At 37.1% G+C, this 27526-nt stretch overlaps 1 protein-coding gene across 1 annotated transcript in view; it reads right to left on the reverse strand.

The window, feature by feature from the left end:
- The window catches only part of HAAO (3-hydroxyanthranilate 3,4-dioxygenase), a gene marked incomplete at both ends in the record, with an annotated part of 32353 nt that overhangs the window by 2138 nt on the left and 2689 nt on the right, over positions 1-27526 (reverse strand). The window contains 7 exons of the mRNA XM_079550743.1: positions 558-626; positions 1737-1882; positions 11099-11142; positions 11914-12003; positions 14751-14857; positions 16248-16331; positions 25541-25619. Coding sequence (XP_079406869.1) covers positions 558-626; positions 1737-1882; positions 11099-11142; positions 11914-12003; positions 14751-14857; positions 16248-16331; positions 25541-25619 — 619 coding nt within the window. The remainder of the gene's footprint in view (positions 1-557; positions 627-1736; positions 1883-11098; positions 11143-11913; positions 12004-14750; positions 14858-16247; positions 16332-25540; positions 25620-27526) is intronic.

Consider the following 27526-nt stretch of genomic DNA (forward strand, 5'->3'; position numbering starts at 1 on the left):
TAGAAACATCTGCTCCACAAGCTAATCTGACTTGCTTTTCTCTGCAGTGTTTCGCTTGAGCTGCATTTCCTAGAAGCCACTAGAAAGAAGGGCACGTGGATCACCTACTTCTGCGCTTCAGTGTAAACAATTTCTCAGATTGTTATTGACTTTGTCTGCCTGATTCCAGTTGTCCTACAGTATGTGGACAAATGCTTCAAGGCAGAAGTAACAGGTGATAGCTTTTATTACATAGAGGCATACTCATATATTTAGAAGATATCCCCTAGCAGAAATAAGAATCCTCACCAAGACCTGATGGAGGATGGCAACAGTTCCATATTCAACATACAAGGTGAGGGAAAAGAGGTGGTATTTTTAAGGTGGTAGTAATTTACAGTTATTTTTCACGAAAGTTTAAAGCCAAAAAAAGTTTCCTTTTTATGACGATTTCCATTAGAAAGAAGGTAATAATCAATTTCTGTTGCTCTTTCCAGGAGGCTGTACTACTGCTCAGTTTGCTCTGACAGGAAATATGAACTCAAGGGTTAACAGGTATAAACTGAATTGTCACATACCAGCTGCCATATCCAGATATCTGAATTCTTTTTGCATTTTTCAGTTGTTCCTGGTCCATAAGCTATAACCTGGAAAAAAAAAAAAAAAAAAAAGGGAAGAAAAGTAATAGATTCATCCCCACGAGTGAAGTGTACACATTCATCTTCCTACAGCACTTAAACATTCTATTTTTAAAGAAAAATGTTCATAGAATCTGTCATTATTTTTACAGACATTAGAATTCACATTACGTTTTGTATTCTCATATTGATTCCTCCTGATAAGATAAAAAGGGAACTGATCACACCTGCCACTCCTTATGCTCCTCTGTATCCTCGCTTATCTATTCCTACTGCCTCCTCCCACTCCCAGCTTGGCATCAACATCCTTCCTGCTTCTGTTCTGGGAACAGGCACTTCCTCCTCGTGAACTCTGGGCCCTGTCAAGAGGCTGCTGAAGTAAAGAAGATTCTTCCAATAACATTAAAAAGGCTGTGGATCAGACCTTATTTTTCTTCACTGTCTATCTTCTCTGTGTTCTTCGTGACAGACCCATGCCCACTGTCACTCTACTGTCAGATAGATTGGATTCTTCAGAGTGTGACTTCAAGTAACCCAGGGAGATAATGTTTTGTAAACTGTTGTGCTGTCAAGTGCTGACAGCTTCATTTGCACCCAAACTGGACTGTGTTTGACTGACCAAGAAGTGCAATGCTCTAGCATGGCCCTGGCCCTTAGGTGCTGTACAGTTCTCTTTGTTTCCATGTTATGTAGGTTAAGAAGAGGAAAAAAAAACACACTGTGTATGTACACATTCAAATTGGACTTGGCAACAAGAATGCTGTAGAAACATACTGGGAAGCTAAGCACACTTGTGAGTAGTATTTGCATCATGCTGATATTTTTGATTCGAGAAATATGGGAGCGAGGGAGGGAGAGAACTCTTTTAGTCCCAAAGGAAGTGAATGGAAATCAGACTCAGGTTGATTCTGCACACAGCAGTGGCTGAGCAGGCCCCTGCCCTAGATTCACCAGGGCAATGGACAACAGTGGGCTTGTACAGGGGCCAGGCATGCTAAGGGGGAACAACTCTCTAAGGGTGCGTAGTTTTCTCTGTCGTGAGGCCTGGATTCATACAAGGCACCTATTATCTGTACCTTTAAAAATCTCTCACTCTTTTATAGCAATTTAAACTCCTACCTCCGTTTCAAAGGTATCTCCAAACATTTTCAAGGATTGCTTCTGGTTTATTTCTCCCCGATGATCATTCAACCAGCCTTGGAAGGAGAATGGCTCCATCACAGAAGAGCAATTTAGTGGGAAGGGTGTTTCTTTCAGGAGCTCATCTATAAAAATGGCAGAGAGCTGTCGGTCACATTTCTCTGGATCTTTGCAGAATTTTGCTGTTGCTTACAGCTTGAAGGGCTCATTGTACAGACATTGTCTAGTTAAAAGACCATGACCATAGCACTGTTTGTTGCCACAATTATCATAACAGTACTTGAGGTTAAGATGTGTGTCTTATTTGGAATCTAGATGAGGTTGCTTCTCTGTAGCTGTTGTCAGAACTGTTATATGTCCAGGCTTAAAAATACATTTGAAAAGTAGTGCATAGTTTTTGTTAATGTGTTCTTTGTTTCTTTCAGACAAGCTTGTGTCTTTGTACAAAACTGATATGTCATTTCTGACCTTTGCTGAGTCACTTCTTACACATCCCCATGTGAGTGGAATGAGATAACACAACCACCCTGCTCTCACAGAGTCAGTACTGGCTTTTGTGCTTCTTCTCCCCTGGGTGTTATTTAATACACTGTCCACAGTGAAGCCAACTGGCTATCACTTTAAGTTTAATAAAAGGCTTTTCTTGTGGTGTTCCTGGATTTGTAGGTGGATTTAATTTCTAGTAATTTTCCTTCAGATCTGATTTAATTTAAAATAGCTGGAGGACTGAATGCAATTTAACTGTAGCTAGTAAAATTCAAGATTTGTGCTGTGTGTTACTGCTATATGAAATTAACCTTAGTCATTTTCCAGCTCAAAGTGAAATGCAGAGACAGTGCAGTCACCTTGGGGATCCTAGGTAGTTTGTCCTGAGAAGCCACTGTGAAATACCTCTAGAACAATTTCAAGTAATTATGCCAGCCCAGATGCAGGAAAAACTCGTTAGATGGCTGTCTCCTGAAGGCATCAAGCTCATGACCTCACAGCCAAATTTTAGCCTCAATCATAAGAAGAGTAGGTTTTATTAAGTATCAGTATATTCCTTATTCGGAGTTGTTCTGATTCTTTCTAAAGCGATCCTTCACTGCTCTGCAGTGTTCTGAATGCATCCCCACAGGCTTTCAGGAGAAGCTATTCCAGATGCACCTTTGAACGATGTATGAAAACGTGGTCAGTGCATCTAAGGCTCAGCAGTTTGCTGCATAAGCTGCTCTCATTTAATGGATCATAGTATGCACCAAGTGTCTATATTAATCTTTCTTGCTTTATAAGATTACAATTTTAGTGATTTATTTTCTCAGCATGTGTCTGTTATTGTTTTCTCACTTTTCACAGGTCCATCAAGTTTCTTTTGGAGGTGATTAGAAACACTGCACTTTGCCCTTAAATTATGGATACACTCAAGTGCAGCTGTACTGCAAAGTAGTTTTTTAGTTAGAGACAGCTGCAATATAAATGTCTAAAAAACCATTGTGATTCAAATTCACACACAGATCAAAATAACAAAAATACAAATGTCTAAAATATCATCAGAAAGCATATTCATACACAAGAAAAAAAAAATAAAGAAGTCTAATCAAAAGGTATTCAAAGCAATGAGTTTCAAATAGACTTTAAAATATTTTGTTTCACCATTGGTAACAGTCTTAATTTTCTAAATCAATATGAAGACAGCAGAGATTTTTCTGTTATTAGAATAAAACAAACCCCTTCAGTGTAGAAAAGCCTTTCTGAACACAGGAAAGTTAGCAGCTGGTAGGGTTAGTAAAGTATATATACATATATTATTTGGTAATACATATATGTGTGGGAATTGCTGAGTCTCGGCCTGAACCACTGATTGATCACCTGGGGAAAGGACAGGGTCAGTCCTTGGAGCACAGGTGAAGGCAATTCAGCTGTGTGACTGGAAGGGGTGGAGCCTGGCTGTACCTCTCTTAGACCCCATTTAAGGGCTGACTGACAAGGGGGAAGAGATTTCTGGAGATCTCTCCTTTTGGAGTTTTCTGCTAAGAGCCTAGGATGGGGGTGAGTGTTTCATTTTTGATAGTTTCTTTCCCCTATGATAATCTTTCTAATTATAAATCTGCAAAATATCATCCTACCTATGCCACTCTTCTAACTGTACATTTCTTAATTTTACTATATGTGCACAAAAACATAAATATATTATTTTCATATATATATTTATATATATAAATACCATAAGAATCCTGCTCAGCATCACAGGATGCATCTTCTCCACAGATCAAGAATTCTAGCATACTATATGCAAGTAAAGAAGTCAGTTCTGGCTTTGTTTGCTGGAGAGTGAACAGGCTGAATTTCTATAGTGGGTACTGTGATATCACGGTGGAAGGATGCTCTATAAACGCATGGAATTTGTGGGTTAAAAAAAACCAAAATATTCCTTTGCAAATTAGACAAGAAGCAAGGGGAATCTAATAATGAAAAGTAATTATAAACTTCTGAGGTAGTACCTTAACTTCTTACTCTTAGAGTAGTTTTGCTGGCCTTCGTAATTCTTGGGATCTCTGACTCCAGCTATACTGTTCAACAGGACATCTCATTGTACAGGACTACAGGAATGCAATTTACACTTTGTCTTGAGCATATATAACATACTCTATGCTTATTACAGTGCACTGTCCTTTTTCTTTTTTTTTTTTTTTTTTTTTTTTTTTTTTTTTTTTTTTTTTTTTTTGCTAAGTGCCCATGAATCACAAGTACAACTTAATTCCAAGTGAATATGAATAATTTTTTAAATTTAATCCTTGCCCTAAAGAACTGATGATCAGTCTTCTGATGCTTTCTTGTCAGTGGGACGTAGCGATGAGTTCAGAGCTTATTCCTAATTCTGAAGTTAACACCACTTAACTGGTAATAGTGTAATGGCCTCTGAAAACTGAGTCTGGACAAAGTGAATTTTTAACTTGACCCCATTTAATGGTTCTGTTACTGGTTACTGCAGAACAAATAGAAGGGTGCTCTGATGATGAAAAACGTGATATGATATGTCTGATGTTGCCAGTGGTCTGCTTAAGTGGGTCCTCATCTAGGACTGACATGCATTCCTTGCATGAAGTGAAAGCTGCAGGTGACCTAATGCTTGTGAATTTGAGCTAAAGAGCTGCAACAAGGAGGATACAATATTCTGCAATCTTGCATATACTGGAGTTGAAGCCTGATGCTTTCAAAGAAACAGAGTGTTTCTTATCAGCTTAATGCCCTATATTTAGATATTTTTGCATGTATATAGTTTTGCTTAGTCTTGTATGTTAGTTTTCAATAACAAGAAATGTGATTTGGCTTGTTTCCAGAGTTCTTATGTTGCATTAGTACTGTGAGACAGAAACCTCAATGATTGTGAAGGTGAAAATTATGCTAACAAAATGTAGGAAGATGGCAATTCTACACTAGTCAGCTGAAAGCTCTTCATATTTATCTGAATGATGAATCATTGAGTGGAAAACCAAATCTAATATATTCCAAATGTACTGTTCAGGAGATCCATTTAAATAGTTCTACAGTTAAGTTCATTTTTGGACCTGATTATTATCAAATAAATATCCACAGCAACGTTCTTTACGGTTTTTAGTACTTTTTTCAGCTTCGAATTAGAATGCGATGATATTGTGTATGGGAACTGTTAGGTCTTTGCCTGAACCAGTGATCGAGCACCTGATGGTCAGCCCTAGGAACACAGGTGGAAGCAATTCAACTGTGTGATTGGAAGGGGTGAAGTGAGGTTCACCCCCTCTCACACACACCTCATTTAAGGGCTGGCTGAGACAAGAGAAGCATCTCTACTTAGTGATTGTCTTCTTTGGAGTGTTTGGCAAGCCCTGATGCTTGGAAAGGGGTTAAGTGTTTCCTTATATATTCGGTATATAGATAGATATTATATATCCTTATATATCTTATAATAGATAATGACTTCTATTTTTTGGGGTAATTGAAAAGGGTTTAAAGCAGCTATATTTGCTATCACATGCGTTTGTGTTATGTTAAGTTGAAAAAATGTTGTGTTTGCTGAAAGCACTGTTCTTGCTCATTGTGAAAGCCCTTCCACCTTGAGTGGTGCCTGTCTCTGTGGGCTGTGGTCTTATCTCTAAGTAAAAGCATCAGGAAAGCCCCTTTGCAATAGTGTCACTTGCTGTAGTAGCAATAAACATCTATATCCGTAAGGGAATGTTTAGATCCTCTTATCCTTTAACTGAGCATAAACATGGTCTAGGCAAGGGGTAAGGAGTTATTTTAGAATTGTGTGTTTTATTTCTATCTACTTTGTTATTATCCCTTCCATCTCTCAAGGGATGCTATATAATAGTGAATATTTCTGTTGTGACTCTTCTTGCAGTTTCATGTTAAATTTCTAATGCTGGCAATAATATATACCCTGGGATGTTTTTCCCTGCGTGTTCCTACCTAATTCCTGGAGTAGCCATTCTCAATGTTAATGGAAATGTCAATGAGACTAATAGGAGTTTAATACCTCTGCAAATTAATTTAAAACATGTGGACTGCAAGACAGAAATTTAGACACCTGGATTTAGAAAAAAAAAATAGTGAACTTATTCCATATAAAAATCCAGAGCTAAAGCACCAATGATTATTACTTTGGAGTTAGTTGGTTCATTTCACTGTTGCTGAGTATAGAAGTGGAAAAATTCAGCTGAAAATGCAGCATGCACTGGGTGTAATCATTCTTTTTCCGGAGTAACTGTATTTATTTTTGTAGCGTGCCCTGAGAACTGGTGTGACTGCTAATTTATGACTTGTCCATGTAATTATTTCTAGGCACATTTTCCTTTGTGTCATTAAATCTGTGCTAAAAAATAAACACTTTCGTTAACTGAAACAGAAGTTTGATGTGGAAAGCTTTGAACAACATTACTGTAATAAAGAAATACTGCCTCTCCAAAAGGAGATATCATCATCATCTTCCAGAAGGAAGAGGGTAAATTAAAACAACAAAATTGCAATACTTAGTTTATCTTTCTCCTTAAAGGCTTATTGCAATATAACAGCGTCACTGTAATTAAGAATGCCAGGCTTTAACCTTTGACCAGGATTCGGAGTACAATCTTAAAGTTGGAAAACTTACCTACTGTTTCTGAACCTGCCTTTTATGCGGCTGTGGGCATCTCATTGTCTCCTGTGGAAGAGGAAATGCCATAAGCCCTCTCTACGTTTGTGGGATGAGGCTTTGTACAGCCTGTGTGAGCTATTATTACTAAATAGCCTCAGAAACTCCAGTGAAAATGTCAGACTGACAGTGTGAGTTGTCTGTTTTGGTTGTTGCTGTCTGGGGAATGTTTAACAGTGAGAGGGGAAAAGGTAGCTACCTTATTAGAGAAGATGTACCTGCTGTGAGACTGCTCTGAGCTTTAGAGCTTTTTAAAATACTAGATTTTTTTTTCCTGAAGTCTGAATGGAAAGGAAACAATTTTATATGGCTTTTCTTCCAATTTTCATGGCAGGTTTATTACATACATTATGTTCTTAAAGGTCAGCAGTGTCTTGCTTCCTATGGTGAAGCACAAGGACAGCTCTCAGATTGCAGTTTATGTTCTGCCTCCCCTGCAAGAGACTCCGCTGAGGATATTGCAGGAGAAGCACTCTTCTTCCTGGAGACCTTGGGTTTTTCTTTGGTGCTGTCATTAGTGGTTCTGAGTCCTGAATCAACTCCTGGTTCCAAGGAACTTGCAGCACTACTTGCTTTTGGGTGATACATTTAGGTTTGGGATAGAAGAGTTTAGCACCAGTTTTATAAGGCAGCCAGTGTACTCTGGATGATGTAATACTTCTTTATTGGTCTACTAAATGTTGCTAACTTAGGTTAGTTGTGATCTATCTGGTTTGTCTGAACTCTTTATTGCTATCGTTGGCTTTATACTCCTTGTAGTGATATATATCCGTGGTATGGAGCGTTTTTAAATATAAAGGAAGGGGAATGGATGAAACGAAAGAGAGGTTGCATAGTTAAGTGCGATTGTAGGTACATGTTAGATGACTCTAGTCTCTTCCAGGCAGCCTTTGGGAGAGAGATGAATGTGGCCTGGGAGATTCTTACAGTTTCCTGTGCAGTTATGTTTGGTCCAGGCAATTCAAAATGCTTGACTATTTTTAGTCAGCTTGAATACTGCTCTGTCCTGTACACTTACTGCTGGCAGTTTGCAAAGTACATTGCCAAGGGGAGTATTCCTACTATCTAAATGCTCACATGCTGCTGCTTGTAATAAGTGTATGTGAAGCAGAAAGAAGACAAGTAACACTGCAGATATGTGGGAAGTACCTAAAAGATGAGAGAAGAGAATCAAAAATTCCCTGTTATGATCCATTTCTAGCCTAGGTATTAAATCCTCCTTGAAAAAGGAAAGAGAGAAGTTTTCTCAAGCCCTATTACAAATGGTTAACAGAAGAGGCTAATAATTTGATACAAAATCTTTCCAGGAAAGCTGCCTCAAGTAAGGATTGCCTGTAAAGTATGTTTCTGACTGATTATATTTCACCTAAATGTGCTTGTCTAAAAGCAGGTCTTGTTAATGGCTACTCCTGCCTCTTCATGTATTCTGAGTATCCTGCTCCCTACTTGGAAGAAGACTTTCTCTACTGTTGGCTAAGCCAGAAAGCATAAAGTCAGGACGTAGACATGGAGGCTCTTTTGTTGGTTTTACATTAAAAAAAAAAAAAAAAAAAAAAAAAAAAAAAAAAAACCTGCTGAGGGAATAGATCCAAAGCATTATTTCTATCATTGCTGTATAACTATAAAATTTGCATAGTATAAATTAAGAGTACTTCAGATGGCACTTTAAAAGTGAAGAGATTCTGGATTTTCTGAGGAGAAATTGAAAGAAGAGGCTGAAATCCAGCCCTTTGCATAGACCAATTTTAATCTTACAAGTGTTATGCTGGTTGTTGGCATCTGCTTCTTAAGAAGGCAAGAAGACAAAAAAAAAAAAAAAAAAAAAAAACCTGCTGAGGGAATAGATCCAAAGCATTATTTCTATCATTGCTGTATAACTATAAAATTTGCCATCTTTTTTTTTCTGTGCACTATGACTTTCAACTTTTTAGTGTCCAAGAAAACTAAACACTGAAAAAACTGAGAAGCTACCTAGGCTGAAATCCAGCCATATAAATTTGCCTGCCTTTTGCTTGTAGCTAGAGTTAGGATACAAACATTTTAAGTATTTGTTGTCTTGACTTAGAGGCTGATGTAAGGATTACAGAATCACAGAGTGGCCTGGTCGGAAGGGACCTCAAGGATCATGGATCTTCAACCCTCCCTGCTACAGACAGGGCCATCAACCTTCACATGTAATACAAGACCAGGCTGCCAAGGGCACCATCCAATCTGGCCTTGAACACCTTCAGGGATGGAGCAGAATCCATTTGGGGGGAAAAAGGTGTATTGAGTTCTGAGCAAAATAGGAACACTGACTTGCTTTATTTATTTACTGTGTCTTGAAAAGGCTTTTTTCTTGTCCTTTGTAAAGCTTTTTGAATGGCTTACAAGGAAAAGCTCATTTACTGGATTTATCAATAACTTTTCAAACATTTTTTAAAGAGTATTGAGGATACCATAACTTCTGATTGTCAGGTCTATTCTTTCACTCTCATCTTCTGCGGAAGTATTGACAAAATAAACCTTAGTTCTTTTTGTCTGCTTTGATATAGGTGATTTGCTTCTGGTATGATATTATGATTATTGTTACTAAGATGATCATTATGGTCCTTTTCAACCCAGGCCATTCTATGATTCTATAATATGATTCTATGATATAAGCAGTTAGTTCACACTGATGAGGAACGCTTAGTGGAAATCTATGTATTGAACACAGATAGTACGTGTGAGAAGATATTCTTTTTATTACAGCAGCATCTAGAGGCTTCATCTGAATTCATACTTTTTGTGCCAGTCATCGTGAAAGCTCAATGAAAGAAAGCAGCTGTCCTGATATCTCCTCATTTCCAAAAAGAAAAACACAATACAACTCAAAAAGCAACTAGGCAAAAGATAAATATAAGGGTATTACTCTTCTGTGAGTTGGATTAGCAAAGCATGTCATACAGGTCATCTAGATCTGTGAGTGCTAATGTAGTGCTTTACCTGTAATCAGGACTATCTCAGACAGCTGTGATGGTTACCTTCTGGGAGTCTAGAAGAGCTCAAAGTAAACTAAATACATTTTGATATTGGACATAAAGAGAAGTTCTAGGAGACAAGGCTTCTTTGTTTGTTAAGAAGTGCAGTTTTCTGAGAGGCACATCTCATAGTTGTTCAAGGAGACAGTGTTAAAGGTACCAGGTGCAGTATTTCAGGCAGTTTTTTGTCTGGCTTAATGTTTCCTAAATGCAAAGGCTTGTAAGGTTGCTGTTCCATACAGGACAATTCTGTGAATTTATCATTTGAGGGAGACCAACAGAAGCAACTATGTTTAAGGAATGTGCTGTCGCAGGAAAAAACCTAGCTTAACCCCATTTTAGTATTTGAGTAAAAACTTTGTTACAATACCAATTGAGACTGGATATCTGTACAGTCACTGACTTTATGGTGACTATCAATATGAGAAATACAGTAACATGGAAATAAGGCTTTTTTCTCTAATCTCTATCAGAGTAATCCATAAAAATCTTTTGTTTAAGGCATTTGAAAATGGATGTGAAGATTAAGGACAAATTAATTTGAAAACTTTTTAGGGAAGGAAACTAAAATATACCTTTAACTAGTGATGTGCTGTGTAATTTGTTAGCTGTCCTGTAGCTGTAAGAGTAGTGTAACTGAGTATCACAGCAGTGCATTTGTGCACATCCACAAATTTCCTTGTTGGACTATCTACAAACAGAGGCAAGATGAAAATAGGTCAAGATAGCATAGAAATAAAATGCTAAATAGATCATGCCCTACATGAACTGAAAGTGTGAGCTTTTGCCGAGCTGTCATTATTTCTCAAGTTTATAGATGAAGGAGTACAAATATGCAGTTGTAGGTTCAACTCGCTAAAACCTCATTTTCTATAGTTGGAAACAAATTTTTCTTGGCATGAAAGAAAGTTACAGATACTGAGATTTTTGCACTGTACAGTTACCTGATGTCTTCATATGAACAGCCAAGATGTTGTTGGTGATCATGTATAAGTATTTTATTTATTTTAATGAAATTTAAAATGTTGATGAAATTTAATGATTAATGAAAGAGATTACTTATCAAAATTTTCATTTACTAATCTCGCAGAAAAACACAAACTTGGTAATCTTTTGTATGGTCATGGTCATATATGGACAGAATCACTGTTCAATCAGATGCAAATTAATTTCAGAAGAAGACGTGTTACCTGGATTTGGTTTTCCGGTTTTATATTGCTTGGAATTGAAAAATCTACAATAATAAACATTATCCATCATTAAAAAGTTATGCTCATGTCTGAACATTCGTAGAGATTAAGCAGTAATACTGAATACAGCTATGTCAGGTCCTCATCTATTATCACGTGTACTCAGCTGGGCTATACCAATTTTATTGGCAAGGGTTGGGTTGAAAGTCCTCAAATTCATGTCACTAAAAAATTCTCTACTCTGGTGCTATACTGTTTTTTTTTTTTTGTTTGTTTGTTTTTTCATTTGCTTGCTCCTTGTACGATTTTACTTGGATAGTTCATCATTAGTGAACATCTAGCAAATTAGAAAGTTAATTGATAACTTCGTATATTTCCTGGGAAGCAGCTGCTTTCTACAATACTTAGCAAATTTGCCATAGTCCTGATCATTCACGTACAATATGGATTAAAAATAGTCAAACCAAGACAAGCAATGAGTGAAGGAAGCCTCAGAATAGTTTATAGTTTTACCTAGTTAAACTAGAACCAAATATGCATTCAGTTCCACTCATATTTAGCACAAGTGTACTCTTATACATTCACAAAGTATGTTACAGGTAGACATGGGGAATTCTTTTAAGATCGGATTTAATGAGGTTTGGGATATACAAGGTATGATTAAAATCTGTGGAGCAAAGATTTACTTCTAACAAGTCAGTGTAACAAGGAAGTGAAGTATATAGATAACAGACCGATAATGGTCTATTAGATCATTTCAAATATTCTTTTAAAACTTAAAAGTTTTAATTTAGAAAAGACATTAACAAGCTTACTCTTGAATTATTGGTGCAAGTTGAGTGCCAAGATCTTCACAGTGAAACCATCTTTCAAAGAGCACATTAGTTGATGTTCCCACATAGTATCTGACAAAGTGAAAATATTAGTCAGTCTTTTATTAACTGACAGATCGGGTAGTTTGAGTCTTTTCAGGAAAACAGCTACTTAGTGTGCATTATTCTCAAGATTGGTGTATTCTGTTTCAACACCTGGCTATTTAGGGGAGCTTTACACTTCCCTGATTAGCTGACTGATGGGGTACTTAAACTTGTGTTGAGAGCCTAGGAGTTTTGCTGATCAACCATAGATAACTCACCAAATTCTCTTCACAAACTTTCCAGACTTAAAAACTGGAAAACCTGACAGAATTAATCCCAGGAACATAACTGGTCCATAATACTTTAGGATCAATAGCTCTTGCATTAGGTAAAGTTACTACAAAAACAACTGTTATCAAATACAGTTCCCAATAACTGTTTCTGTTAAGGTATTAGATAAACAGTCCACTTGCTTATTGTCTGTGCATGGGGTGGTAAGAATACAAGGTTGTTTACAGACTTGTTTGCTAATATTGATAAGGCTTACAATTGCATAAATTTGAGAGATATTTAGTTCACCCTCCTGAAAAGGAACTCGGTGTTTTACTTGCATTATTTTGTCTTAACAGTTAAATTGTGCTAAGATCAGTGGGACAAGATAGTTGTAGTCTATGGAATGGCACACACTGAATTTACCTACAAATTTTTAAAAAATATGATAAGGCAGGGATGTTTCAGTACAGTTACATATTACAAGTGATTGTAAGTAGATCTTGTGTCCTTCGCGTTAGTGACTGGAATTAATGTTTAAAGAGGTAAACAAGGCTTATAAGATTATATTTTGGTGTATTTATGTTAATCATGTCTGTCATATGACTATATAAGTGTTGCCGGAAATTTTCCACAAGCTCCCTAGTTCAAGTGTTGCAAAAAGAAAGTTCTTGGAAGTGAGAAGCATCATTAATGCCTCCAGTGTGGAAAAAGCTGTGTTATGAACACAAATTTTGGACACCTGAAAATCTACAAAGTGAAATGTTACAAATGTCTTAGTCAAAGAAAGCCTATGAAGGGCTTTACAGCTTCTGAAGTAGTAAAGAATCCAATCCGACATCTAAAACTAACTTATTCACCACAAGATTAAGTTTAACTAATGCATTTTTTTTTATTGTAAAACAAAGAATGTTAACATTAATTAGGCTGAAACTCTGGGACATGCTCTTTCACTTGAACAATAATCAGCATGCTGGGGGCTCTGATTTGTGACTGAAGCTTATAGGCATGGTAAATAATGTAATGGCAGCATCACATTAGTCCTTAAGTCAGCATGCTTCAAAGCAATCTTTTGCTGTTGATGAGTTTGACAAGAACAGAAGCTCTGGTTGTAAATCCCATTTCCTAGCAGTGCAAACAGAGCCAGTGTCACTTCAAAAATAAACATGACTTTTACTTCCTGAACTTCGGGCATCTTTTTTCATAATTTCAGTGTAAAAACACTTCAGTGATTTTTCAGGTACCTGATTAATATTTCCAATTAAGAGCGTGCTTTAATTATTTTTCCACCTGCTAACCATATGCTTGCTTTTAATTAGTTTAAATTTTCCCCAAGAATATGACTGTATCACAGTGCAAATCCCTACTTCTATCTGCCTTGGAAAGCTATTTAACATCTATTCAACTTATGCTATCCCCAAATCTCATGTACAAGACGTTATTTTATTTGAAGTTACATAAAGCTACTTAGGTCTTTTATTTCAAGTAAACATTGTTTTCCAGATCACTAGCTAGTTTTCAGCTCGCACAGCATTTTTAATAATGCCAATATTCAGAATTCAGGCCTGCTATGAAAATAATAATTTTTTTTTAAAAAAAGTGCATAGATAAATGCTGTTTCAAGTTAGCTGTATTTATTTTCAGCTTGGAATCCATTCCAGTGACTTTTTGAATGGTTCCTTTCTTAGTTTCCTATCTCTTTATATTTTTGTTTGAATAAAAAGTATTTCTAGCTTGCATATTCACGGTCACCCTGCTATGATACAGCTCATGCACACTCCAAAACTGTAGGTGAAAGGACAGAAACAGTACATTACAGACCTTGGTGAAACTTTAAATATTTTTGAATTACATGAGTAACTATAATCTCACTTTGGTCAGTGTCTATTTAATATAAAGCCATCTTTTCTGTCTGCCATGACTTGCCCTCCTAGCCTTATGAAGGCTATAAGATAGCAGAACAAGGCTTATTCCTGCTCCCACTAGAATACTAAATAAAACTCTCATTTATTTGAAGACATTGTTCTCATACAGCAATGAAATCTAGGCAGATGTATTTACCATATAGAGGTGTTAGCGTTAAGAAAACTGACTTTTGTTTCCAGCTACCCGCGTGCTTGCCAGAAAAGCTCATCTTCATCTTTTTGCTTTCAGTGCTTAAGAAGGAATTAATGTTCAACCTGCCAGAACTGATAGGGAAATCTTTTCTGATCTGTACTGTTACAAAGCTGAGACTTTAAAACTTCAAATGATAGTAGTAAGCAATATATACTTTGATAGCTATAATTGTAGCATATATTGTAGGGACATCTCAATCTGTTCTTTGCTTGACTAAGTCAAATACTGAATGAGATCTCTATGTATGTGTGTATGGATAAATAAATTTGTGGACAAAAGTATAAAAATGCCAGGATAAATCTGTTATATTATCAAGGAACTGAAACATAGTATTGACAATTGTATTGACAAGATAAATTAATTGCGCATTATGAATCTTAAAAGATTTGCCAACAATCATACTTCACCTGAGCCCATCCATTTCTGTCTTTTGTCTTTGCCTCTCAATTACAAGACCTACAGTGTCTGCATATCTTTGAGGAGAATGAGGTATTCGGGCAGGTAGGAGAAACATCTGTTCAGACAGGAGAAATAGGAAAGCATCAATGTTAGGAGGTCTCTGTTTCATCTGTAGTCCTTCTGCTGCAACCAACCTGTAAAGTCTTTTGTTCACTGCCATACTTTCCTGCTACTCTGTGCTGATCTATGCTGTTCCTTGCAGCTGTATTTAATTCAGTATCAATAGCCTGTAAGATGCTGCTTCTTGCTTTCTCAGTGAATGATGACCATTGATTCAATAATCAGCACTGCCTTTATTGCAGCGTGGTGCTCTCCTTCCCAGTTTGATCATCATTGCTAGATACAATTAAAACAAAAATCTAACCAGTTATTCTATGTGGAATATTTTAAAAAAATGTATTTACTGCAATTTCTCAGTAGCAGAAATAGAAACAAAAAGCAAATTGGTTGTCAGCTCAAGATTTCTAAACTAATCATTCACAGGTGTCCTTGCAACATAGCAGACGTGACTGCACAATGAGGAGTGTTATTCTCCAGAAATAATTAACAAATATGAGGGACTACTAATTCATGCAAGTGTCAGAAAAAGAATAGGTAGCATTTGGCTGAGAGAAGCCTTTTACTGAAGTTTGAAAGCAAATCTCTTTCTAGCAGCTATGTGACTGTAAGAAGGCAGTAAGGCTGTGCTGTTGAGTGCAAGTCACTTCAGTTTCTGTCTGCAAGGCAGAGCTAACAGGGCTGGTGTCAGCCTTCACAAGGGCTGGTGTCAGCCTTCCCACTAAGGCTGTTGTGTGCTTCTTATTAATTCTTCTGGTACATGCCAAGGTGGATGTACTTGCCAGTGCAGAGTCTATTACTGAGATCTCCTCATCTACAGTTTGAAAGCTTACATCTTGTTTTGTTGTTGAGAAGGTGGTAATATTTCTTTTTAGTGACATTAAGTTGTTGGGTCTGTTACACTTTTCTTTAAAGAGTGGTCCCACAAGATCTAATATTTAATCCCTTCAAAGCTGAATGCAGTTCAAGCTTTGGACAATAATGAGTAGCAGTAGGAAAACATCTTCAGCAGTAACATCAAGAAAAACACCTAGTCACAATCTCTTTAACAGTACTGAACTATGTGCTGTAACAAGGCAGCTACTATATACAAAAACATCTGAATACAGTTGGATATGCTTTATCTATAAACAGATTTTAAAACTGTTCTGATGTTATGATGGTTGTGAAAGCTAGTGATTAGAGATTAACTGTTACTGAAATCGTGAGATGTTGCACAGAGCATTACAGTTTGTTAATTATATGGAATTTGCATATGGCATCTGAGCTTTTATTACTTTTTTTTATTAGCCCGATGTCACATGGCAGTGATAAATTGGTCTTGAAATACTTCATAAAATATTAACATACCTATGTAAAACAACAAGAGAAAAACAATCATGTTTTACCTCCCCTTCTCTGATGACAATGTCTTTATGCTTCTTATTTTCGATTATCTTCAAGCACATGTCTCCTTTCACTTGGTAAAAAAGCTGAATGAATAGGAAAACATTAGGTCAGGTGTTCCAAAGAATTCTGTACTTCATCTTCTGTATAGAAGGGATATATGTACAAATACATTCGGTCTGTTTGCAAATAGATTCTAACTTCCAACCTTAACTGTTTTTTAAAATCTTATGAAATATGTATTATTTCATTATGTGCACATATACATATGATGGTCTGTAATTGCTTGAAGAGCTCTACTGTGAATGCAGTGAAACCCCATTCCACTGTATCTATTTCTGGCAATTACACTCTGTAGGACTGGGACTTTATGGTTGAGATACCTGTTAATTCAGCTGGATATAAAGCTTTATTTCTGCTGTTTTTCATTACAGATGCATCAAGGTCTTCACTGTTAAATTCAGTCTAATTAAATACTACTTTTTCCAAATATGCTCCTAGTATGCATGCCCATTTGCCTGAGGTGTGTGGTGTTTATCATTTTTTTTCCCAGAGCTTTCTCATGTGGGAATAATTGCCCATATAGAAGCTGTTCTGCCTTATTTCTGTGGATACTTTGAAGCCCTACAACAGCTGCTCCTCTATATGCTCCTCTGCCTATTGTGTATGTAAAAGGATTATGTTCTAAGCTTACATAAGGACAGGACCACTGAACTTGTAATTCTGTCTTCAGTGACCTTTCCATAGTTCTGTTTTCAGAGTAGCTTTCCTGGGGCTCTGAGGTGCCTAGATCTGGCCTCAAGTTTCATGGCAGAATTGTGCTAACTCTGCAAGTGGGTCTGTCATTTACTTGGAATAGGTCCCTCACTGACCCCCCAAAAAGTGCATTTTTATTAATCTTGCATAATAATGGACAACAATAATCCAAACAATCAACTCTTCTTGTTTAGACATGCTTCTACATACTTCTCATATTCTCTGTGCCATAGCTAGAAACCAAACAGACCAATTTATGCAGTTGTTGAAATTCAGGTTGAAATTGCCTGAAATCTGACTCAAAGTTAGAACTACAATGAAAGTTTTGATTTCTAGTCATTAACTAAAATTTTAGCAAAATGGAAATAAAGAGCTGATGAAAAACAAAGACAAAAGAAACCATCCAAGTATAACAAAAACCATCAAGCAAGCCTTTTCCACCATTAGAAAAGATTAATCAAGTTTTTAAATCAGGTTTATTTGCTGAACGTTTTGAGATACTGATTGATGCATTTGTCTGAGGATCCAAGGAACACCTTTATAAATCTAAGAATAAACACACTGGCAAAGGAATGAAACAGCGGAGAGAACTGAATATACAGAATATACACTGGAAAAAAGCTCATGCAGAGAGCTTTTATATGAGCTCACCTTGTACCAGACAGATAACCATGGTTAAATTATAACTCTTGTCTAGGTGGCCACAATACTCGGCTACTTATCCTCCTTGTACTCTATTTCGCTATGTTCTTCTCATATCATTCTCTTGTGTGCTACTGAATGACTGTATAAATGTGACGGTAGCATTCATTACTGAGGATGTCAGTCAAGGCTAGAATTGCTCACTGTAGAACATAAACCTCTCCTTTTTTGTAAAGACTCACCTTATCTAAAACATAAGATCCTGACGGATTATTGCACAGGCCCTTGTTAGTATGCTACTGGTAGTACAGAAATTAAAAGATCCCTTTTGAAATGGTGAAATTTGGAGTGGTATCTTCCCTATGGGCTACAGAAGGAGCTACTCCTGGATGCTTTGAAGGAAATGCTGATGAGGGGAAGAACAGAAGGAGAATCTTGTTGCATGTGATGGATGAGTTTCTTTCTCGTAATGGAAACAGAAGAGGAAAGGGACCATTCAGCTCAATAATAGAGCATTGCAGTCAATAGGAAAGGTTCTTAATACAACACGATTTCAATTTAAAGAATTGTTTTGTGGTGGGAAAGGAGGAGTGAGATGAGCTATGCGTTGTTAATAGAAGTATTTTTCTGTCTGAATTTAATACTACCTTTCATTATAAATTATAGTCTACTCTTCAAACTTTTTGGGGGAAAATGTCAGAATGATTTAGTCATCCATAAATTATCTGATGTCACTCTGCAAGGTAGTGATTACTGAACTTACTGATGCACTTATATTATACCTGAACTTTATTGCGGAGACTGTCAGCTTGTTCAGCAACTCAGTGAGTTACAGCCCACGCCCATTTCACAGGACAGTTTGCCAATACAATATCACCTTGCTATTTTGCTGGAACTTTAATCTTTCCTCAGTGCTTACTAAGCTTTGCATTTCAGCCTCTTCTGATGCACCTCTCCCAACCCCTCCTCTCCTCCCACCCCCCTTCGCCCCCACAAAAAAATCCACACCTAAGTAAGGAAGTGCTGGTGGGTGGGTGTGATCATACTTCAAACTGGATAGTGTTGTGTTAAACTTCAGCGGAAGGCAGCAGGATCAGTGCTGAATCAGTGCCAAGTCAGTAAAAAGCTATTCCACCCCAAATATGCAGTCTCTGGCTGGCATTTCTGGCAGAAATTAGGTGGAGATATGGGGAGAGAGAGGATGTTTACTTCAGTGAGAGAGTAACCATAGCTACTTGTCTTGATAGGAATTTGTTTCACTAGGGGAGCAGAAAGTATAAATATTACCTTCAAAACAGCAGTATCATTCCTGCCATATGAAAGTGGCGGGACTATTGTCCTTTTGTCCAGATGCATGCATCTTAGTAATAAAGGAAGTCATAAGGGAAGAACACACTATTTCTAACTGGTTTGCACAGACCAGCTAGAAGTCTATTTCATGTAAAGCTGTGCAATGACAGTGAGTGTATGGCTTGCTAATTTATATCCAATGTTGACATCAAGCTCTGCCTAGATATAGTAGCTCACAGTTTCGTGAGTGCTTCTCTGGCTGAGCACTTGTAAATAAGCATCTGTAGACAACTGCAATTTGCAGTGTACTTTGTGTACTGCTTCTGAAAGTGAAATTTGGGATTGCTCAGCCACTTCTGGGATTAGGCTCTGACTAGGCACATTCTGGCTTGTGTTGCATGTTAGATTGTTAAATACTGAATTAATTTGAGGAGCAAAGCAAATTCTGATGTGGGAGTAGAGTCTCTGTGTTCTCCAGACTTCAGTAGTGACTGATCCATGTGAGCAGAGAAAAACAACTTTTCTCCCTTATTCATTACAAGTAAGGTAATCAGCCATCAGAAGTCAGGGAGGTAAATAGATGAGACAGGCAGAGAAAACTATGTAGTTTTTTTTCTCATTTACACATCACCTGTGAAACATGAATACTAGCCAAGTCTCATCCCAACAACTGTCTGCAGCAAATTTATTTCTAATTTGCGATCTTTTTGATGCGAAAGGATCATTATTCTCACTGCTTTGTAATAATAGAAGCTTTGTTTCTTATTACGATATTCAAAGACTTTTCACCAGGTAAAATGTGTTTTTTAAAATACAGGTAGCAAAAAAAGGTTTATCTTGCTTTGATTCATTTTCTCAATTTTACTAGAGAGAAAAGCACTACATCTATGGTATGGGGGTCCAACCTTTTGTCTTGCCTGGGCCTCACTGAGTAAACAGGAACTGTCTTGGGTTCCATATACATGAGTTGCTCCGAAAATAATTTCTGTAATTTCCATGGAAAACTACACCAAAGAGCACAGTAACACTACTTGATAGAGCAAATTCTCAGCTACAAAACACTATTTTCAATACAGTCACCACCACTATATGAGCTTTTTCAGCAGTGCTGAATAAGAGCCTGCATGCTGGAATTATTTAAAAAAAAAAAAAAAAAAAAAAAAAAAGGAAAAAAATCTGCACCAATAAAGGTGACCCACCGTTGCTACTGCTTAAATGTACTTCCCCACTAGCTCCCTGTGCTAATATCCGCTTCTTGGTCTCCATAAACATTCAGCATTGATAAATGTCAGCAGGTGCCATTTTTTCTCCTTGGAGGAATTCAGTGATGCACCTTTGCTCCATACATGCTTCCATGTCAGACTGCCCCTCTGCTGCCACCTATCACACAGAACAACATGCAACAGCATATTGGTGGGAAAGTTCAGCATCTCATACCACACTACCAACATCTGCCTCTGAGGTTGTGGCAAACATAATAAAAAAGGAGGCACTACTTTTGGAGCAGCCGTTGTAAAATATACAATACTGTTAGTATTTAAATAATAAAACATTTTGACTTTTAATATTTTTCCTAAAGTATTAAAAAGAGAGGAACCAAAACAAAACTGGGGGGATAGGTGACCCTGTTTTTGTGAAACTAATGCATCAGTCTGGTTTGATGGCAGTGACTGCAATTCTTAGTGAGCTCTCAAGGCAATCATCAGACTTCTGATTAAGTTTTACTCTCCCTATACTTTATCTTTGACAATTACTCACAAATGTGTGTACTGCCAAAAAGCGATGATGTGAATAAGCTGTAGTTGGAAAGTGAAGACTATTTCTCTCTGGTAAGAGAGGTTGAAAGGGAAAGTACGGCTGCCTATTCTTTTCTGTTTAGAGCACTGTATATAGCCAGTGTATCAAAACGCATACCAGCTGTATTTGCTATCTCTTGAGTCAGCGCTGCCCTGCCAAAGCCCTGGTTTTAATTGACATGGTATTAATAGCACACTGATGGTTTAGCCATTACTGAGTGGTGGGTGTGTGTATGGGGCCACTATGTGGGGAAGAATCAATGTCTTTATAGCGTGGAGCTGCAGGCTGGATGTGGCTGACCAACTGGAATGACTGTCAGAGACCCTCCCCATTGACATCCATTATCCCCATAAAATCTAGAGGTAAATTGAAATTGCTAGGGGAGAGTTTCTCAAAAGCATGCTACCTAGCGTAAGCTAGAAGAAGGGGACAGCCTTCACTTGAACAGATTTGTCAGAAATTGGAGCCATGTCCTATTTGTGGTATGTATGTGAGGGGGAGAAAAAGAGAAAACAAAGTTCAGGTTGAGAAACGCAGATGAGCTCTGATAGACACATCCATGTTGTATTTCAGACACAAATGCATCTCAAGCAGAAAGGGAAAATACGCTAGAAGAAGCTGAAGGGACTGACCCAGGTAATTAGATGAGAGGGGAGATTTCCATACTGAGACTCCTTTTCAGGAGAGTGATGCCAAGGCTCTGATCTTTGGGGCTGAATCAGTATGTAGCTGGTTGCATATATAGGAAACAATCTGGCTTCTGAGAACAAAATCTTTAGGTGGAATACAGCACAATGAGAAGCAGGGCTTTTAAAATCTAGTGCAATATTGTGCCAATACAAATGTGTTGCAGGTGGCAGATGAAAGGCTGATTTGAATTTCTCTGCATGGAAATGCACAGTTATCTCTAGACTCAACATCAGGTGTGAAGAGAATATGGATTGTAGCAAAATTAAAAGCAGTTCTTTGAGATTCATTTTGTGTAAGTGGTGGACTAGAGTAGGCAAAGAGGAGCCTAACTAATTTTGGGATCCTACGTTTAGAATATCTCACCTTCCCCCAAAGCAACCCACCCAATGCAATAAATCTGAAAATGATTTTACTACAGTGAAGTTTTGTTATGATCATGGCTTTTTATGTGTCATTAACTTCCTCTGAAACTAATAGTTCCCTTCAGCTTTCACTTACCTTTTTTCTGGGAAGCTGTAAGATGAATGAAATAAAATTAAGCTCTTCCCCTACTCAGGCTTCTCAAGTAAGCAAAAATGTAGTAAACACACCATGAATTCTGTGAGCTGTGTAAACACCTTAACTCTTTGTGCCACAAATACATAATGTCAGGGCTGCTGTACAAACTTTCAGTACTTCATATAGGATTCATAGAAAAACTTGGTATATAAAACAAATGCTTTCTTTTTAGTACACACTAAGGAAACTTTTCCTGCGTAGCTATCTAGGTGCTTTCTCACAGGATTTTGTCACATTTTAAGAGAAGATGCATTTTCCAAAGCAATTCAGTTTTGCTTGAAGTCTGTTTAAATAACAAATTTTTTTTGTTATCCCTGTCCTGATGGAGAAGGCTGCAAGATGGAGCTTAAAATTTGTATGAAAAAAAAATATATATGGCAGTCAAAAATTCAAGCCAAAAAATGTCAATGGCTTATCTCTTATAAGGTGCAGCTTAATTTTGCTATTTATAAAATCTGTCCAATGGAAAACAACATCCTGTGTAGGAGACAGTATTTCTGTGCAGACAGATTGCAGCTCAGTAGTGCACAGAAAATTAGGAATGAACAAATTGTAAAGCTACACATATAGGAACTGCTGCTTGCTGAGAATAGGAAAAAAGTGTGCTAGACCAGCCACTGTTTTAGTCTGCTTGATTATAGACTCCAAATGAAGTGATCAGACTCTCAGTTAGCCATCAGAACAGATTTTTCTGATATACCTGCATGCCAAAGGTGCCAGCAGACAACAGCTTGGGAGGAGGATTCTCCCAGGCAGTCATCTCTGCATGTCAACGGCTTCCTGCTGTGAGCTGCAGGCTGACTAGCATGCCTGCCATGAGGTACGAGCTGTGTGTGGTGACAGACATAAAATCATGTCTAAACAGATATAAACAATTCTAAATTAACTCTTCTTTCCAAACCAAACCTTTTTGCCACCAGGATAATGGTAAAAAAGCACCAGGTGTATTTGCCAAGAGGATTATGGGGTTTTTGCATTCATGATTTGGCCTGTAAACAGTACGTCTCTATTTTGGGTGTCGAATTATGACTTGGTAATATAAATAACATTTTCTCTGCCAAAATAATTGTTGAACACTGTTTTGAATCTTTTTTCTATTTCTTTTCTTCTTTTTTTTTTAATCCCAAGTATAATTCAGGAATACATTCTTATACTAGGAAGATCTATTTCTTTTCAGTGAAAAACCTGGGCTTAAAGGATTAATTAGATCACAGGAAGTTGTGAATGTCTGATAAAAAAAGCTCTTGTAAAATGCAACATCTGACTGTATTGCATCTGTGTAAAAGCTATGGCCCAATTTATTCTGATACTATGAATTCTCCTATGGTATGGAGTACAAATTGGATCCATAATGGTGCTTTTATGCTTCCATTTTTAATCACTAAGTAATTGTAGGAGAATTGCTATGTAAAAGAAAATGTTAGGTATCAATACACCTGCAATGACTGAATTAGTAATAATTTACATACTGCAATAATTTACAGACATACTGATGTAAACTATATCTCTAAGGGTGTAGCTAAATTTTATACTGCTAAAAAGTCATGGAATAGATTTAGGCTTACTAAGGGCAGGCCAAATTCCTCTCCAGCACATCTAGCAAAGAAGAAAATCTGATGTAAATAATATTTGATAATCGGTGTGGGTCCCTTTCAACTCAAGATATTCTATGATATTCATCTGAGTTTTGGTTTAAGGAAAGGGGAGGTAAGACATTTTTAAAACGAAACCAGATAGGAATTGATCAGGGACAAAGGATAAAGCAGCATAAACTGAAAGATGCAGGGAGAGATGAGACCATAAAGAAGAGGAAAACATATAATTATTGTCTTTATACCCCTTCTATGGAAGATAGCCTTGCCCCTGGCAGGGGAGGTGGAACAAGATGATTTTTAAGGTCCCTTTCAAACCACTCTGTGAATCTCTGATATCTAGTATTGTAGATCATACTGTTATTCCAGATAAACCTCATCTTTTTGTTTTCAGTCTGTAGCTCTCACTTTTTTTTTCAAAGCTGGAAAATAAAGTAGTTGTACAGAACCTGAAAGGCTAAGTTAAGGACAAAAACATATTTGGACTCATTCACTTCTGTGCCTAACTTGGTTTTATGCTTTGCTAAACCTTCATGTTACTGACCTTTAGAAAATCCACTCTCTCTTCATAATCTAACTTGTCAACACTTACCCTCCTGTTATGGCATATTGTTATAGATGAGATATTCTTTTCAGTGCTTTCTGAGCAGTCAGGCTACAGAATGTGGTACGCGACCACGTTGGCAAAAACAAGTTTTATTTTCTTCAGCTAAGTATCTCTGGAATTTTCTTGTTAAATTCATGATAGATGAGAAACTTTTCTGGCTAGCAACAACCACTTGGTACCACGCTGCCCCACTTCTCACCCCCAAACAACTTGCTGGTGTGACACCAGGTGTGGTCAGGGTTGCCCCTATGCAGCTGATGAGAATGGAGCCAGCAAGCAGAGTCAGGCAGGGCTGTGCCCACAGCTGAGTGTGGGTGGTGGGACTACTATGGTTGTGCAAAGCAGGCAAGTGTCAGACACCGATAAGATGGCAATTGATCTTTCAGAATAGTAGTTGTAATGACTACAGACAACTAACTATGCAGCACAGCTCTAACAGAAAATGAACTAAGGTTTCTGTGAAATAATTGATTTGTTCTTGTGAGAAATTATTTGGTGGTACGTAAAGACAACTTTTTGTTTCTTTTTAAAAGTAATTCTTGAACTTAACATACTTCTCCTTAGAAGTCTATATAGATTCCTCAGCTCAATTTTCCAAAAGTGCTTAAAATAAGGTGGCCAAAATTTATTGGAATTGCATGAAATTAAAGTACAGTACTGGGAAAATATGCAAATAGTCTTCCATTCTAAAATCCTCATTGCCATGCCTCTGCTGTCCCCTTTCCATTAAGACTGCAGAGATACATCTGTTACCTCTATACTAGTGCAAGCAGATAAGACCATAGGCCTAGTGAAGAATTTAATTGTAAGGGCAGTAAATAAAGCCGATTGTAACAATTTTCTTTGGTTTCTACTTTTTCTTCCTATATTCCGCATTTAGCCCCATGACTGCTCATAACTCAAAGAAGTAGGATGACTTTCTTTCGTTACAGAAGATATGCAGAAAAAAACGATGGATTTGATTCTTAAAGAATCTCTGTTATATACGTTCCCACAAAGGTCAAGTCCACCCAAAATTCAAACCCTATGTCTGAGTACTGTCCAGATGCTTCTTAAACTCTGGCAGGGTTGGTGCTGTGACCACTGCCTGGGGAACCCATTCATTTTGAAGTGTAAGAACACTTTATTTAGTTTCTCTTTGGAAGTTAACTATAGCAGAATAGATTTGATTTCATTGTATTTGTTTAAAAGGAAGTGCACAGACTGTGCTGTTCTGGTGCATAATTCTGTTTGATTATTTGAATAAATCTAATAAATACTACACCACTGAGATTGGTATTGTTTATTTGTAGCTTCAAAATTAGCAATGTTCTAACCATACAGATCAATTAAAACAACAAAATATAAGTGAGTCATTGGTTACCTCCTCTCCTTCTTCAATATGGTAATCCTTTCTTTCGTTAGGCCCTCCAACAAACATCACATTCATTTGATATCGATGCCTAGAAAAGAAAAGTGATTTTTTAAAGCTACCTCTACTCATAGCGTTCTTTCTTTCTATCTAAATTTTGTGGAGTTGTGTGTTTTTGGTTTTTTTATGTTTTGAGGACAGTATACTGGTGAAACAAGAGCGAGGAGCAACATCCAAAATTAAAGAGAGACCTAGAGCATCTTCCTTCTCTGCCACTGTCCACCTATTTCTCTTTTGGTATTTCAGTGCCTTCATCTATGAAAAGGGGACAAAGGTACTTATCACCAGTGGAAAGAGCTTTGAATTGTAAAGACAGAAAATGGTATGCAAGAGGCACAAAACAGGAACTGTCCTTTAAATGGGATCAGCCTGGAAAAGAGAAGGCTCTGAGGTAACCTAATAGTGGCCTTTCAGTATCTAAAGGGGATTTACAGGAAGGAAGGGGACAGACTTTCTAACAGGATCTGTGATGATGGAACAAAGGGAAATGTTTTCAAGCTTGGAGGGTAGATTTAAGTTAGATATAGGGAAAAAAATACAGTGAGAGTGGTGAGGTACTGAAACAAGTTGCCTGGTGATGCCCCGACCCTGGAGACTTTCAAGGTGAGGCTGGATCACGCCCTGAGTAACCTGATTTAGCTGTGAATGTTCCTGTTCATTGCAGGGGAGTTGGGCTAGGTGGCCTTCAGAAGTCCCTTCCAACTCTAAGGATTTTATGATTCTATAAACTATCAGCTTCTTTCTCTTCTTTTTATATTGCCTTTGCTGAAGTGAAACTGCACTGCAATGGTTTCTTTATGGCTGTGGATGATTAAAAAATAAAAAAAAAATTCAGGAAAATTTATCTTAATTCTGTTTTTGAGAGTGCCAGAGAGCATTTCTCTCAGTTTTCACAAAGAATAGGCATCACCCCAATTATCTGTCAGTCAGTCTATATTAAGAAAGAGATAATGTAAGTTATCCGTTTTCTTTGTGTGGCAAAGCCTCCTATAGTCCAGAATTGTTAACTGTGATTCAAAATTTGTCCTAAAGAACCTCTTTGATGTGTTAGCCGAAGGATGCTGACATCTATGTTAATAAAAAGATTTTGGGTAGTATAGAGATCATAATAATGGACATCATAATAATACAGAACCAGCAGGTCAGTGGTCCACTGCAACACAGGGAAGAAATATTTGTCTCTTTGTCAGCACTTCATAAGCCTTCATTGAGAGAAGCCAAGCAACTGTGAACATCTGAATGTATATATTTGGTCTGTTACCACTGTCATGTTTACTTTGCTTTCTTAAATGCTTTACTTAAATGATAAAGAACGCCACAGTAAGCATTAGTAAAAGAAAAATCATAAGTAATAGGTACAAACATCTCCTTGATCAAATTCAAGTACGAAGAATTAAATTAGATTACAATACTTAAATTGACTGTTAACATCATGGGAAGCACGTTACAGCACCTGGCTTAAATGCCAATAACTTAAAATAAGGAAACAATCAAAGCTGTTTGTATTAGACGCGTTTAATATTTGTGCTCAAGGACACACCAAAATACTTCTGCATTAATGAATCTTTCTACTGAAGAAGGGTAGGAAGACCAAAACAACAAAAACACAGTGAACAGTTCATTAAATATATTCAAAGCAATGCTGGACAATAAGGGAGAGGCTATTTGGGTATCTTATAGCCTATTTTTAAGGTGAGTAAATTTTGAGAAACCCCCCAAAACAATTTTTTTGAGCCCCAAATTTAAACCAAAATTTAAAAATTTTAAAAATTTAAATCACTACTTTTATTGAGTCATTACAAGGGAAAACATTGGTTTCAAAAATATTCTTTAACTTTTAGTTACTTTTCAGCAAACCTGATGTTGGTTCTGTTACTCTATGGATTTAGCTGTTTTTTACATAATAAGCAGGCACTCATGAGTTAATTCTTCCTACTA

This window comes from Tetrao urogallus (assembly GCF_951394365.1).
Source record: "Tetrao urogallus genome assembly, chromosome: 2".
Classification (NCBI taxonomy): domain Eukaryota; kingdom Metazoa; phylum Chordata; class Aves; order Galliformes; family Phasianidae; genus Tetrao; species Tetrao urogallus.